The sequence below is a fragment of the Typopeltis vanoorti genome, chromosome 17 (assembly GCF_054136105.1).
Source record: "Typopeltis vanoorti isolate ZY-2024b chromosome 17, IOZ_Tvanoo_1.0, whole genome shotgun sequence".
In the NCBI taxonomy this organism is placed as follows: domain Eukaryota; kingdom Metazoa; phylum Arthropoda; class Arachnida; order Uropygi; family Thelyphonidae; genus Typopeltis; species Typopeltis vanoorti.
The window spans coordinates 7,990,675-8,003,847 of record NC_143565.1 but is presented as its reverse complement, the minus strand read 5'-3'; the positions used below and the strand labels follow the sequence as shown (position 1 = coordinate 8,003,847).

General features: G+C 38.3%; 1 protein-coding gene across 1 annotated transcript in view; it reads right to left on the bottom strand.

Moving 5' to 3' along the window:
* LOC150097118 (dynein beta chain, ciliary-like) overlaps positions 1–13,173 on the bottom strand; it is a 225,437-nt gene that overhangs the window by 20,678 nt on the left and 191,586 nt on the right. The window contains exon 11 of the mRNA XM_090407588.1: positions 6,878–7,004. Coding sequence (XP_090263714.1) covers positions 6,878–7,004 — 127 coding nt within the window. The remainder of the gene's footprint in view (positions 1–6,877; positions 7,005–13,173) is intronic.

The following is a 13,173-nucleotide window of genomic DNA, read 5'->3' as shown; positions in this document are numbered from 1 at the left end:
CCTATCCCTCTAGCATTAAAACTGACTCCTCCAGGATGAAATACTCCAATAAAGTGGTAATTGAACAATTCCACTATGTCCTCTGCATCAGTCACTCTATTCCCATTTTTATCCCATAATATCATTCTTCCACAGTCATTTCTCCTCCTACTGGCCACATAGCTAAAAAATTCCCTAGGATTTTCTTTGGATGTTATGGTCAACCTCCTCTCATATTCCAGTTTCGCTTTCCGTACCACACTAGTCACTCTTCTGGCCTGTGTCTTATATTCTTCATGTTTCCTCTCTTCACCTGTCTCCTTATATCTCTTTCATAGCCTCTTTTTCGCATGCAATTCCTGTTTAATATTGTTTGTCATCCACTTTACTCCAAATTGTGTCCTCTTCTTCACTCGTGGTACAACTTACCATTGCTGCTAACAAATATTCTTTCACAATTTCCCACGCACTAATGATATCCCGGCCTTCCAAGTCCTCTCTCTTATTTGAAGAAGTGGACGGCTCTGCAGATCAAAGCTGAGTGAGATGCAGTTCATGAGGACTCTGCACCAGCATTAAAGACTATTTATTTTTGGATAAATGAGTTGAAATGTGGTCTTAAGTCTATCAAAGATGAAGCATGCTCTGAATGCCCGACTGAGATTACTACGAAGGAAATGATTGACAAATCAAAGGTATCGTTATGGAAGACCACCGAGTGAAAGTGTGTGAGATAGCTGAGATTGTAAGCATCTGAACTAAATGGGTGTATATTATCCTGCATGAAAAACTGCACATGAAAAAGATGTGTAATACAATAACAGGAGTCTGTTATGCATCATTGTTGGACCGTTTAAAAGAAGAACTGAAGAAAAAACAGCCAAGATTGTGCACAAAAAGTACTCTTTCATCAAGACAATTCATCGTCCCAAATATCAACCACTGCAATTGCAAAATTGTATGAATTGAGGTTTGAATTGGTTCCACATCCACCGTATTCTCCGGACTTGGTCCTGTGCGACTTCCTCTTGTTCCAAAACTTAAAAATTTGACGCGGTGGGAAAAAAGGATGTCATCAAGGCTGTCAATGACTATTTTGCACAAGTTGACAAATCCTACTTTTTAGATGGGATGAAAAAATTGGAAACTCGCTGGATCAAATATAGGTACCTTGATGGAGACTATGTTGAGAAATAAAGGTGATTTTTTACAAAAAAAATGTGTTTAACTTATTTTTTTACCAAACTTTTCAAACAACCCTCTTAAAGTGTAAAGGCTCTTTAGGCCCACTGCTATCCTGACAGTTGATACTAACTATCCCATTCTGGTTTGTCACCAGTGATGCTAACTTAGGCATATTATGTGTATGTTGACTCGTTATTAAGAGGAGTAATAGATGGGAGTGTAACTAAATCGTACTTACCGGGTGCGAAATTTAAGGATGTAAGTGAGAGTATTAGAGTGCAAAAACAGAGGGTGAAAGAATTAACAATTGTGGCAGGTACGAATGAATCGAAAGGTGATAAATTTTTTATGAGAGAGGACTTGAAAGTATTGTTAAAGGTAGCGAAAGAAAAGAATGACAGAGTTAGAATGGTGAGTTTGTTACCGCGGTATGACAGAGAGGAGTTTAGAAAGAGGGCCATAATCGCAAATGACATTATGCGCAGGTTATGTGGACGGTGTGGTGTGGAATTCGTGGACGTGTGGAATGAGTTTGATGAGCGAAAGGACTTATACAAGATGGATGGCCTGCATTTGAATGGACTTGGTGTGCGGAGACTGGAAAAAGTGTTGCTGAATGAAGTGAAAATGGATGTGCAGAACCAGAGAAACTAGAACTACCAAGGAGGGGGGGGGAAGTGGATATCCAGACATCAGTGAGACAGTTGAGTGTAAAAAAGTATATAATGTACCTGAGCCAGCACTAAGGACAAAAAATGGGAATGGGACATTTAGAATAATGCATCAAGATAGGGGTGGGACAAAGGGATCACTGCAATTCATGTATACTAATGCCAGGAGTATTAGGAACAAGAATGAAGAATTTTTGGCCTTGATTGGCTCTTCCTGGCCACAGGTTATTGGCATTAGTGAAACATGGCTGACGGAAGATGATATAGTTAGTGGGATAGAATGTTTAGGTTATAGTATGTTTAGGAGGGACAGAGAGAATAAAATTGGGGGAGGGGTGTTATTGATGATAGCTGATGAACTGCAGCCAAGGAGAATTGAAGTTGTATTGCAGGATAGTGAAAGGAGCTCATTTGAGGCTATTTGGTGCGAGATTGAGACTGGCAGAATAAAATAGACAGTTGGGTGCTGCTATAGACCTGGTGATGGAATAGATGGTGGAGATAGTATGCATAAACAAATTGATGAAATGAGTGGAAGGAGGGTAATTATTATGGGGGATTTCAACTATGGTAACATTGATTGGAAGGAGGAGAGGACACATGTGAGGAAGGAAATGGATTTTATTCAATTATTAAGGGATAACTCTCTGAAACAGCATGTAATTGAAAATACTAGGGGTGTGAGAGTGCTTGACCTGGTAATAGTATCTGAGAATTTGACTGTAATGAATATGACCATGTTGCCACCTATTGGTGAGAGTGAGCATAAGGTCTTGACCTGGGAGGTGGCTAAAGGTGTGCAATTTGTGATTAAGACAGGGTATATGTGGAATTACCGTGCTGGCAAGTATGACAAGCTTAGGAGATTGCTTGGATCAGTGCCATGGCATGTACAACTGCAAGGGCTGGACGTCGATAGAGCAGGGGAAGTGGTCAAAGAGCATTTACAGGAGGTTATGGCTGATTGTATACCTAAGGTCCGAATAGTGAAACAAGGAGGGGTTAAATGGATGAATAACACCATTAAGCTTGAGCTGCAAAAAAAGAAACAACTGTGGAGGGAATTTAAAGAAAAGGGTGACTTGCAGGCACACGAATGGTATAAAGTGCAGGCCAGAAGGGTAACGAGTGTGGTAAAAACAGCAAAAGCCGATTATGAAAGGAAACTAGCTATGCAAGCAAAAGAGAATCCCAAACAGTTCTTTCAATATGCTGCAAGCAAGAAAAAAACTGTACATGGCAAAATGATTTTAAGGAATGATGATGGTAAAGAGTTCACTGAACCAGTCGATATAGTGGAGTTACTGAGCGCGCACTTTGCAAAAGTATATCATCCAGGTGGTGACGTTGAAAAAATGAAGGAACCATTAGTTTATATGGGAATTGTGATGAATGAAGTGGAGGTGAATAGTCTATTACAGAACCTTAATGTGAATACATCTGTGGGATTGGATGGTATACCGGCACGGGTCTTGCATGAAGCGGCTAATGAATTATCAGTGCCCTTGACCATGTTGTTTAATCTGAGTCTCGGGTCTGGCTTAGTCCCGAAGGCGTGGAAAGAGGGGAAAATAGTTTCACTGCATAAAGGAGGATCCAAGACTATGGTTGCAAATTACCGACCGATCAGCATATCAGGAGTCGTCGTCAAGGTCTTGGAGAAAGTAGTCAAGGGAAAAATACAGGAATGGATTGATGAAAATGAGATACTGTACAGAGGACAGCATGGCTTTGTGAAGGGTAGATCATGCCTCAGTAACTTGCTCAAGTTTTATAACAAGGTGACAACTGAACTGGATAAGGGAAATGGGTTTACAGTGATACTGCTGGACCTGGCAAAGGCGTTTGACAGGATACCACATGGAATTCTAATCCGTAAACTACAACATATGGGAATGGATATAGGGTTGGTGAGATGGATAGCTGAGTGGTTGATGGAGAGATATCAAAGAGTAGTTTATTCAGGAGTAGAGTCCAAAAGACGGCCTGTGACTAGTGGGGTGCCACAGGATTCTGTTCTTGGACCACTGCTGTTTAATCTGTTCATTAACGATATAGGGAAGGGTCTAAGTGGGACAGTTCATTTGTTCGCTGATGATGCAAAGTTGGGTAGGGTGATAGTGAACGCAGAAGATGTCAAAGTCTTGCAAAATGACTTAGATAGATTGGAGTTCTGGACTAAGGAGAATGGATGTCAATTTAATGTGACAAAATGTAAGGTTATGCATTTCGGAGTGAAAAGATTAGCAGCAGTATACCACATTGGTGGAACTGTACTCCATGAGATTGATGAGGCCAGGGACTTGGGAGTGTTGGTGGATAGGGAGATGAAGTTTAGGGGGCACATTGCAAAAGTAGCTAAATCAGCTCATCAACTCACTTGGTTGTTGAAAAATACCTTGACGAGCAGAGACAAGCAAGTTATTGTACCTCTGTACCGAGCCCTGATAAGACCTCATCTCGACTACTGTGCCCAGATTTGGTCACCTCAGTTCCTTCTTGATGGGGAGGAGGTGGAGAGGATCCAGAGGCGAGTGACTAAGATGATAGCAGGTCTATGGAATGAACCATGTGAGAACAGGTTGAAGATTTGTGGGTTGCAGAAACTAGTTGATAGGCGGAAGAGGGGAGATATGATTGAGACATTCAAATTGCTAAAAGGATTCTACAGGATTAATTCAGATGATATTTTTGAGATCAGGACTGGTGGTGGGAGAACTAAGGGACACCCATGGAAGCTGGGCAAGAGCGTGGTTAGCAGGGGTGTTAGAGCTGGATTCTTTACTTTTAGAGTGGTAAATGAGTGGAATAAGCTGCCAGAGTCTGTTGTGGGTGCTATGACAGTGAGCGAGTTCAAGGCAAGGTATGATAGATACTGTGAGAATGTTGAACAGTTGTGTGAACATGATGTTTAGGGCCTCCCTCGATGAGTCTAAGGACTCCTTTAGTAGCCCATAGTAATGATGATAATAATATTATTATTATACACATTTTTATACTCAACTGCCTCACTGATGTCTTTGTATCCATTCAACAGCTTACCCCCCCCCCCCTTAAAGTCATAGTTTCCCCTGATTCTGCACATCCACTTTCACTTCATTCAGCAACACTTTTTACGGTGTCCAAACACCAAATCCATTCAGATGCAAATATCCTTCTTGTATAAGCCCTTTTGCCTATCACACTTACTCCATACATCCAGAAACTGCACACCACTCCTTCTGCATAACTTAAGCATTGATTTATTCGCTATTTTAGCTCTCCTTCTCCGTTCTACTCTGTCATACTGTGCCAACAGACTCAGTATCTTAACTCTATCATTCTTTTCGTTTGCTACGTATAGTAATTCTTTCATGTCCTCTCTCATGCATACTTTTCACCTTTTAAATCATCTGTTACAGCCAGTGTGATCATTTAATTCAGAGTTTCCCAAACTTTTCTTACGACGAAACACTTCACAAATCCCGAAATTTTAACAGAATATCTTGGTTAGAGTTGAGTATCATTGGTCTCATATTCAATGTAAAGCTAAGCACACACTATCGCTGAAGCAGGTTGTATCACATTGCAAAAATGCGACAGCACAGGTGTGCCGAGCCTCAGCACATTGCATTGACCTTGCTTTGCACGTTTCCTGGAATAGAAACCTCCATACGTCACTCACACTTGGAAATGTCGACAACCATGGGTGGCTGTCAGCCAGCAGCTGACAGCCACTGATAACTTGCATTTCTTTGCATGTGCTATTAAGGCCAGCATGCACTGGCCTTAATAGCACAATCCACATGCAAAGTGAGGACCATCTGATTTTCAAACATGTTTAAACTTGTCGCAGCATTTAAAATCATTCCAAGCTCATATTAATTTTGATAATTTTTCATGGAACACTTATTCACTTTCTGCAGAACAATTGGTGGAACACAGTTTGGGGAAACCCTGATTTAATTCACCCTACCCTTTTGTGCTTTAATAGCCTCACTAACATCCTTAATTTTTGCATCAGGAAAACACAGTTTTATCAACCTTTCATCGATCAGAGCTTTTATGAATGATCGCTGTACAACACTTGCTCCTTGATTTTTCTTTCTCTCTTGGTCAAGCCCTCATTTTTTGTATCTTGCATTTCTTTCTTTCTGTTATCAGATGATCCACTCATCAGACACTTTGCATTCACTCCTGCTCTGGCTTTGTCCTATGTATCACTCCGATCAACCAAGCTATCTGCTTCATTGCAGTCAAACTCTTCATTCTTTACATTATTCATACTATTCTTTTGTTCAACACTTTTACTCTCTCTCTCTCTCTTCTACATTCTTTCTTTCACTAACTTTCAATTCTACATTCCTGCATTCTTTCATTCCCTCAGTTTCACTAGCTTTTGTTTCCTTTCTGTTTCTTTCATTTACGCCATCTTTTATCTTTTTAATCTGCTTCATATTTATTGCCTAGTGGTCTAATAATACATCGCATTTACTAGAAATCCATACCTTCTGTTATCTTCCATCCATTCTCTTCACAAACACATCTCTTACACTCCACCATGCATACATATTATACTCATGACATCGAATCAATTTCAAAAAGTCTATTTCGTTAATTATTATCATTATCATTACTGCTTTCTTCAAGTTCCAAATCTAGAGGATACATCTTCTGAAATCATCAGTAATACTGATGATTTCAGAAGATGCATCCTCTGTTTGCTTACTTGGGAAATTGAGTAAAACCAGGTTTAAAATAGCTTAGTATCTTTAACATTCCTAATACTCCTTAGATATATATAAAATATTCATTAAAATTATCATATACATTTTACTTATTTTTTATAACTTATACAATGAATTTATGGTTAATACATTGAGTGTTATATGTTGTTCTTATTCCCAAAACATTATTATACCATGAAAAATTATCAGTAAGCAGATTTTAGGGTTTTTTTTTTCATATATTTTTCACTTTCAATTTTTCTTGCTAGCAAAGAATAACTACCAGCACATATTTTTTTAAAATAAAAAGCATTGTAAGATAGTATATCAACTTACATTTCGATCCAAAGAAAGGCTTATTTTTTTTGTTTCAGTATCAAAACAAATAACAGTGCATAGTAACATTTTTGCTATAGATTCTTCAACTCCCAGAGCCCATTTCTTATAAATATTTGTTTCATATCTATAAATAAAACAGGAAAAAATGCAATTTATGTCATATATTCATATACCTTAATTGCTTTCGAAATTTAATATTATTATTATTACATATTATTACATAGATTGCCACTGTAAATGGACAAAACATATAGAATACCTACATACTAATCTTCGCATTAATGCACCAAAACTTTTCCAAGTAAAAGATATGATTCTATATAATGTAAAAAAACTCCTGTATCAAAGGATTTGCAAATCACTACTCAGCTACGGTATAACAGTCTACGTAAACACATCAAATAGCCATCTAGCAAAAATAGAAACATTACATTGGAAAATTATTTCAACAGTGATTTGGGATCCTCACATACAACAGCCAATAATTGTCTGTAGTATATACATTTGTATATACTATAGCCAACACTTGTATATGCAGCCAACAATTATCTGTAGTATAGCTTATACTACAGTATAAGAGTGGGTGTAGTTTGTTATTTGCTTGATGTTAAGTAAAGTAATTATTCTAATATGTGTGTTGTGTCTCCATAAATTCTTCACTATAAATGCTGACAAGCATGTAAACTTAAAAAAAAGAATTGTTGCATATTTGTATGTTCATCCCAACCAAGATGAAGCCACTAACTTAAGTGGTGAAACTAGTAGGTTTATTAAATCTTTATGACCCATAAACCAAGTGTTAGTTATTTTTTAATTAGTTTTTTGGTTGGAAAAAAATACATACTTATCAGCCAATAATGTTTGTTTAGACACAGCAAGCATCCTAAACAAATCTAAACCACCTAAAAGTAATATAACACAGAATGATATATCTGATTTAAAAAAAGTTATATAGAAACAAGAATATCTGATTACTAAAGCTGATATGGGTAAAACTACAATTATCATTAATCAAGAAGATTACAACAACAACAACAAAAACAAAAAATGCAGGATCTCCTAGATGATAATTCTACTTACTGAATCATAAATTGAGACATCACTGTGCCTCAAAAGGAAAAAAGTTCTTAAATTATTGAAAAAAGTAACTTCTTGACCCAAAGAATCATCAACAAAATAAAACATATTCATGTTAAACCACCCTGTATTTATGGGGTACTTAAAATCCATAAATCCATAAACCTCACACCCTATATTTGATAACATAGACACTGCATAATGATTAGCTAAGTCACTTGCTCCTCTTACTAGTAACTCTTCTGCTTTTATAAAAATTTCTGTCCATTTCAAATCACTCGTTAAAAATTATTTAAAGTTTACCCCCCTCCCCCATTGATATCTTTGAATTATTCAAATTTGTAGGTTAACACTAGTTGGTAAGGTAAAATCTAAAAACAGATTAACTGTACTGCAGTGGGTTCTCCACTTGTCTCTCCCCCTCCTTTAGTTAACTTTTACATGGAACACTTTGAAAACAAAATACTTACTACAGTTATTTATAAACCCTTGGTGTGGTTACACTTGGATGATAATGTGCTTCCCATTTGTCCCTATGGGTAAGAGATTATGGATTGAATCCAAAAAAATATACAACTGTATAAGGATGGTGTGAGCAAAGGAGTGAGAAGCAGGTTCTTTGCATGGAAGGTGGTTAGTGAGTGGAATGCATTGCCTGAGTATGTTGTGGATGTGGACACATTGAATCAGTTTAAGACGTAGTTGGATGAGCATTGTATGCAATAGTAAGTACCTCCCACGATGAGTATCTGACTCCATGGAGGTCGGGTGTTGATAATAAGAATAATAACAACATTAGTCACTCTGCTTTCAGATGGTTCACTATTTATTTTCATTTATAGAAAGCCAACACACACACGCACGCACGCACGCACGCACGCGCGCGCGCACACACACACACACACACACACACACACACACACACACACACACACACACACACACACACACACACACACACACACACACACACACACACACACACACAGGAAGATATCTATATAAACAATCACATCATCATCATCCAGCCCGACAATGGGAAATTTTCAAAACACTTACACACAGAGCTAGGGGTATTTGTTCTAATAATGTAGCTCTTTACACAGAACATAACTATCTTCAACCTTTACACCACATTCAAACCACAAGCCAAATCAGCAACTTTGATCCACTCTTCTAAGGAAAAATTCCATCCTCTTTCATAATGGATGTACATGAAGTTCTTTCTGACTAAGCCTACTACTGACAGACAGGAAGATCTGTTAACATCCTCTTTGGAGAACATCTGCTACCGTTTTTATGCTAAGTCTGGATTGGCAGACCATGCTTTGGACATCCCTTCACACAGAAAGATGGAAGAAAACCAATGTGCTATACAGAAGTCATTAGGTTGGAAAGATTATTTTTTAGACACCAATGACTATGAAGAATACGGCTGCATTAATGCATTAACGATATGGCTGCATTAATTATTATTATTATTATCCCAACACCCCATGGAGTCAAAGACTCATCTAGGAGGTCCTTTTGTCATACACACAGATCATCATAACATGCCTTAAACACACTCAAATTCTCTGCACACACAACACTCTCAGGCAAGGCATTCCAATCATTCACAACTCTGCATGCAAAAAAACTGCTTCTCACTCCCCTGCTCACACCCGTTTTCTGTAAAACCACTCCAACATTGAGTGTATAATAACAATTGATTCTATAATAATCCCTTACTAACTTGTAGGTCTCTATCATGTTATCCCTCTTCCTCCTATTCACTAGACTCCGTAAATTGCATTTTCTCAACCTTTCTTCATATTTGACATTCCAGAGAGGTGACTGACTACTTTAGTCAGTTACCTCTAGAACCTTTTCAACATCTCTTCATCCTATTTAAATTATACATATTTGGTTGTTTTATAATAGAAATACAATTTTATTAATACAGACCAGTTTACAATAAAACTTACATTAAAACCTACCAGTTTCGTCAGCAAACTGTCTGGCTTTTTCAAGGCGTTTATGGAGATATGAAAACTAGCAAATGCAAATTGAAAGGAACATAAAAAACGTTGTAAACCAACTAGTAGCTATGGTTACACGTTTCGCGTGACAGAGAGGACTTATTGTTCTTATTCATTATCACGCATGCGTGTCTGTTGTAGACGTGTAATGTGATTACTGGCTAGCTGTAGTTCAGATTGATTGAGAGAGAGGATCAAGTTTTTCCATGAACTGTTTAGAATTACACCCTGATTTCTGTTGAGGTTTCCACTAGTTATTGACACTATTGTGGCTTCCTTAAATAAACGATGCTTGTAGTCGTCATCGAGATATGGCATGGAGCTGTTTTTGCCAATCTATCGTGTGGTTAGACGTACAGAAATGATGTGCTAAGCCGGAAGAGATGCTTCTGTTGTGGTTTACATCACCAACATGTTCTTTTTGTCTAATTTCTAAACTTCGTGAAGTTTGTCCGATGTAGGCAAGACCACAGGAACAGGAATGTAATATACCCCTGGATATTTGTAGAACGGCACTTTATCTTTTGGGGATCCTAAAACTTGTCTGATGCTTGTGGTTGGTTTGAAAACTACTCTGATGTTGTAGGCTCTTAGTATTCTGGATATTTGATAAGAAATTGACTTGATGAAAGGTATCACTACAGTAGAGATGTGCTGACAGTCGGATTCTTCTTGTCTGGGGTTGTCATTGTATAGATATTTTTTGATGATGTTTTGAGGATATCCATTTTGTGATAATGTGCTGGCTATTAGTGAGAGTTCAGTCTGTGTATCCTCCTCTTCTGATATAAACTTTTGGCTCTATGTTTCAACATGTGGATAATGCTCAGTTTGTGTGTCTTGTGATGGTTTGAAGTATAATGAAGATATCTTCCAGTAGTATTATATATTAAAATTATAATCAATATACTTATATTAAAACTGGTAGGTTTTAATATAAGTTTTATTGTAAACTGGTCTGTATTAATAAAATTGTATTTCTATCTCTTCATCCTTTTAAAACCAGGTGACCAAATCTGTGCATAGTAGTCCATATGTGGCCTAATTGAGGCCTTATACAATGGAACAAGAACCTTACTTCTACAAGTCAATGTCTTCCAAATCATTCCCAGAATTCTTGGTGTTTTCCTCACAATTTTGGCAATGTTTCTCCTAAATTTCAGATCCTTATCCATTATCACCCCAAAATCTCTTATTTTCTCCACCTCTAACAATATATCCCCACCAAGCATAAATTCTACATCCCATTTTTGTTTCCCAAATTTTAAAATATTGCATTTTGCAACATTGAACTCACATCCCCCATTCCCATTCACTTAATATCTATATCTATTAAAGTCTTCTTGTAAGGCTACAACATCTTCTCTACTCTTCATAGTTTGTCCCAACTTTGTATCTGCAAACAACAAGGGTAGCTGCAAACAACTGAATATCCCCATTGAAATCTTCCCCAATGCCATTAACATACAGGTTAATCAGCAATGGTCCTAAAATAGACACCTGAGGCACACCACTAGTGACTTTCCTATTCCAGGATATTGATACCCCCATGCACAACTTGCAGATACCTAGCAGATAGCCAGTTTATGATCCAATGCACTAATCTAATATCCAACCTCATCTGCACTAGTTTGAGTATCAACTTATCACGCAGTAATCTATCAAAAGCCTTTGCAAAATCTAAGTATGCTACTTTTATCCCTCTCCTCCTCTCCATCACCTTATTGTAATATGTAAGTAGATTACTACATGACCTCCCTTTAGCAAATTAATGCTGTCCATCAAAGATAATATGATTGTTGTCAACCCAATTCTGGATCCTAGTTTTCACTTGCTTCTCCAGCAACTTAACCACAACACCTGACACAGAGATAGGCCTATAATTTGATGCTTATGTTCTATCACCTCCCTTATGAAGTCGCACAATCTTGCCCTCCTCCCACTCCTTTGGAACTTGACTCAGTGCTAGACTGATATTAAAAAAATATGTCCAGCAGATGTCAACTGCCTGCATATTCCTTCATTATATGTGGTGATATATTATCAAGTCCCACAGCCTTATTATATAGGAGCGATGGAAGGGTAAGAGGTATAATGTATGGTGACTCAATGATCCGTGGTGTTCAAGATAGGATGCGTGAGGAGTGTTTGCCAGGAGGAACAATAGAAAGGGTGGCTATGGCAATTAAGAGAAGTGAAAGGGTGGATGAGATGATTGTGATGGTAGGAACGAATGACTTGAGTGGTAATGTAAGTCGGGCAGCGAGAGATATGAGATTTTTGCTTGAGACTGTACGGAAGAAGACAGAGAGAGGAAAAATAGTGTGCGTGTTGCCTAGGTATGATAATGATGAGCTGAGCAGAAGAGCGGTGATATTGAATGGCATAATAGCGAGAATGTGTGACAAGAGAGGACTGGTACATGTGGATGCTTGGAGTGCATTTGAGGAAAGAGAGGAGTTGTTTGCGAGAGACCGTTTACATTTGAATGAGGAAGGACGTAGGCATCTGGAGAGATTGCTGTTCTGAACGAGTCAGTGTGTCCCAGGGAGGATGATAGCAGGGGTGGCCTCTTGTGGGAATGGATACTTGGGAGAAGGGAGACAATGTCAGGTAAGACTGAGCCCAGTGGAGTCTAGAAGGGATAATGCTGGGTATAGAAACAATGGCATTTATATGCTGTATACTAATGCCAGGAGTATCTGGAATAAGGGAGAGGAATTGGTGGCGCAGATAGCATCAGCCTGGCCAAAAATTATTGCGATCACTGAGACGTGGTTGACAGAAGGGGATATAACAACAGGAATAGAAGTCGCTGGGTATAGCATTTTTCGTCAGGATAGGAGAGGAAAGCGTGGTGGTGGTGGGGTACTGCTTATGATAAATGATGACCTATGTCCTCTAAGAGTGGAGGCTTTGGAAGGAAGTGAGACAAATGATTTTGAGAGCGTATGGTGTGAGGTAGAGGTAGGCAAGACAGGATATTTAGTAGCGTGTTGCTACAGACCCAGGAGCACAGAGGATGGAGACCAGGAGATGGTTAGACAGCTAAGTTTGGCAAGTGCAAGAAGAATGATTGTTATGGGAGATTTTAACTTCAGTAGTATAAATTGGAGAGAGGAAGATGCATGTAACAATAGGGGAATGGAATTTCTAGAATTCTTGAGGGACAAATGTCTTAGGCAACATGTAACA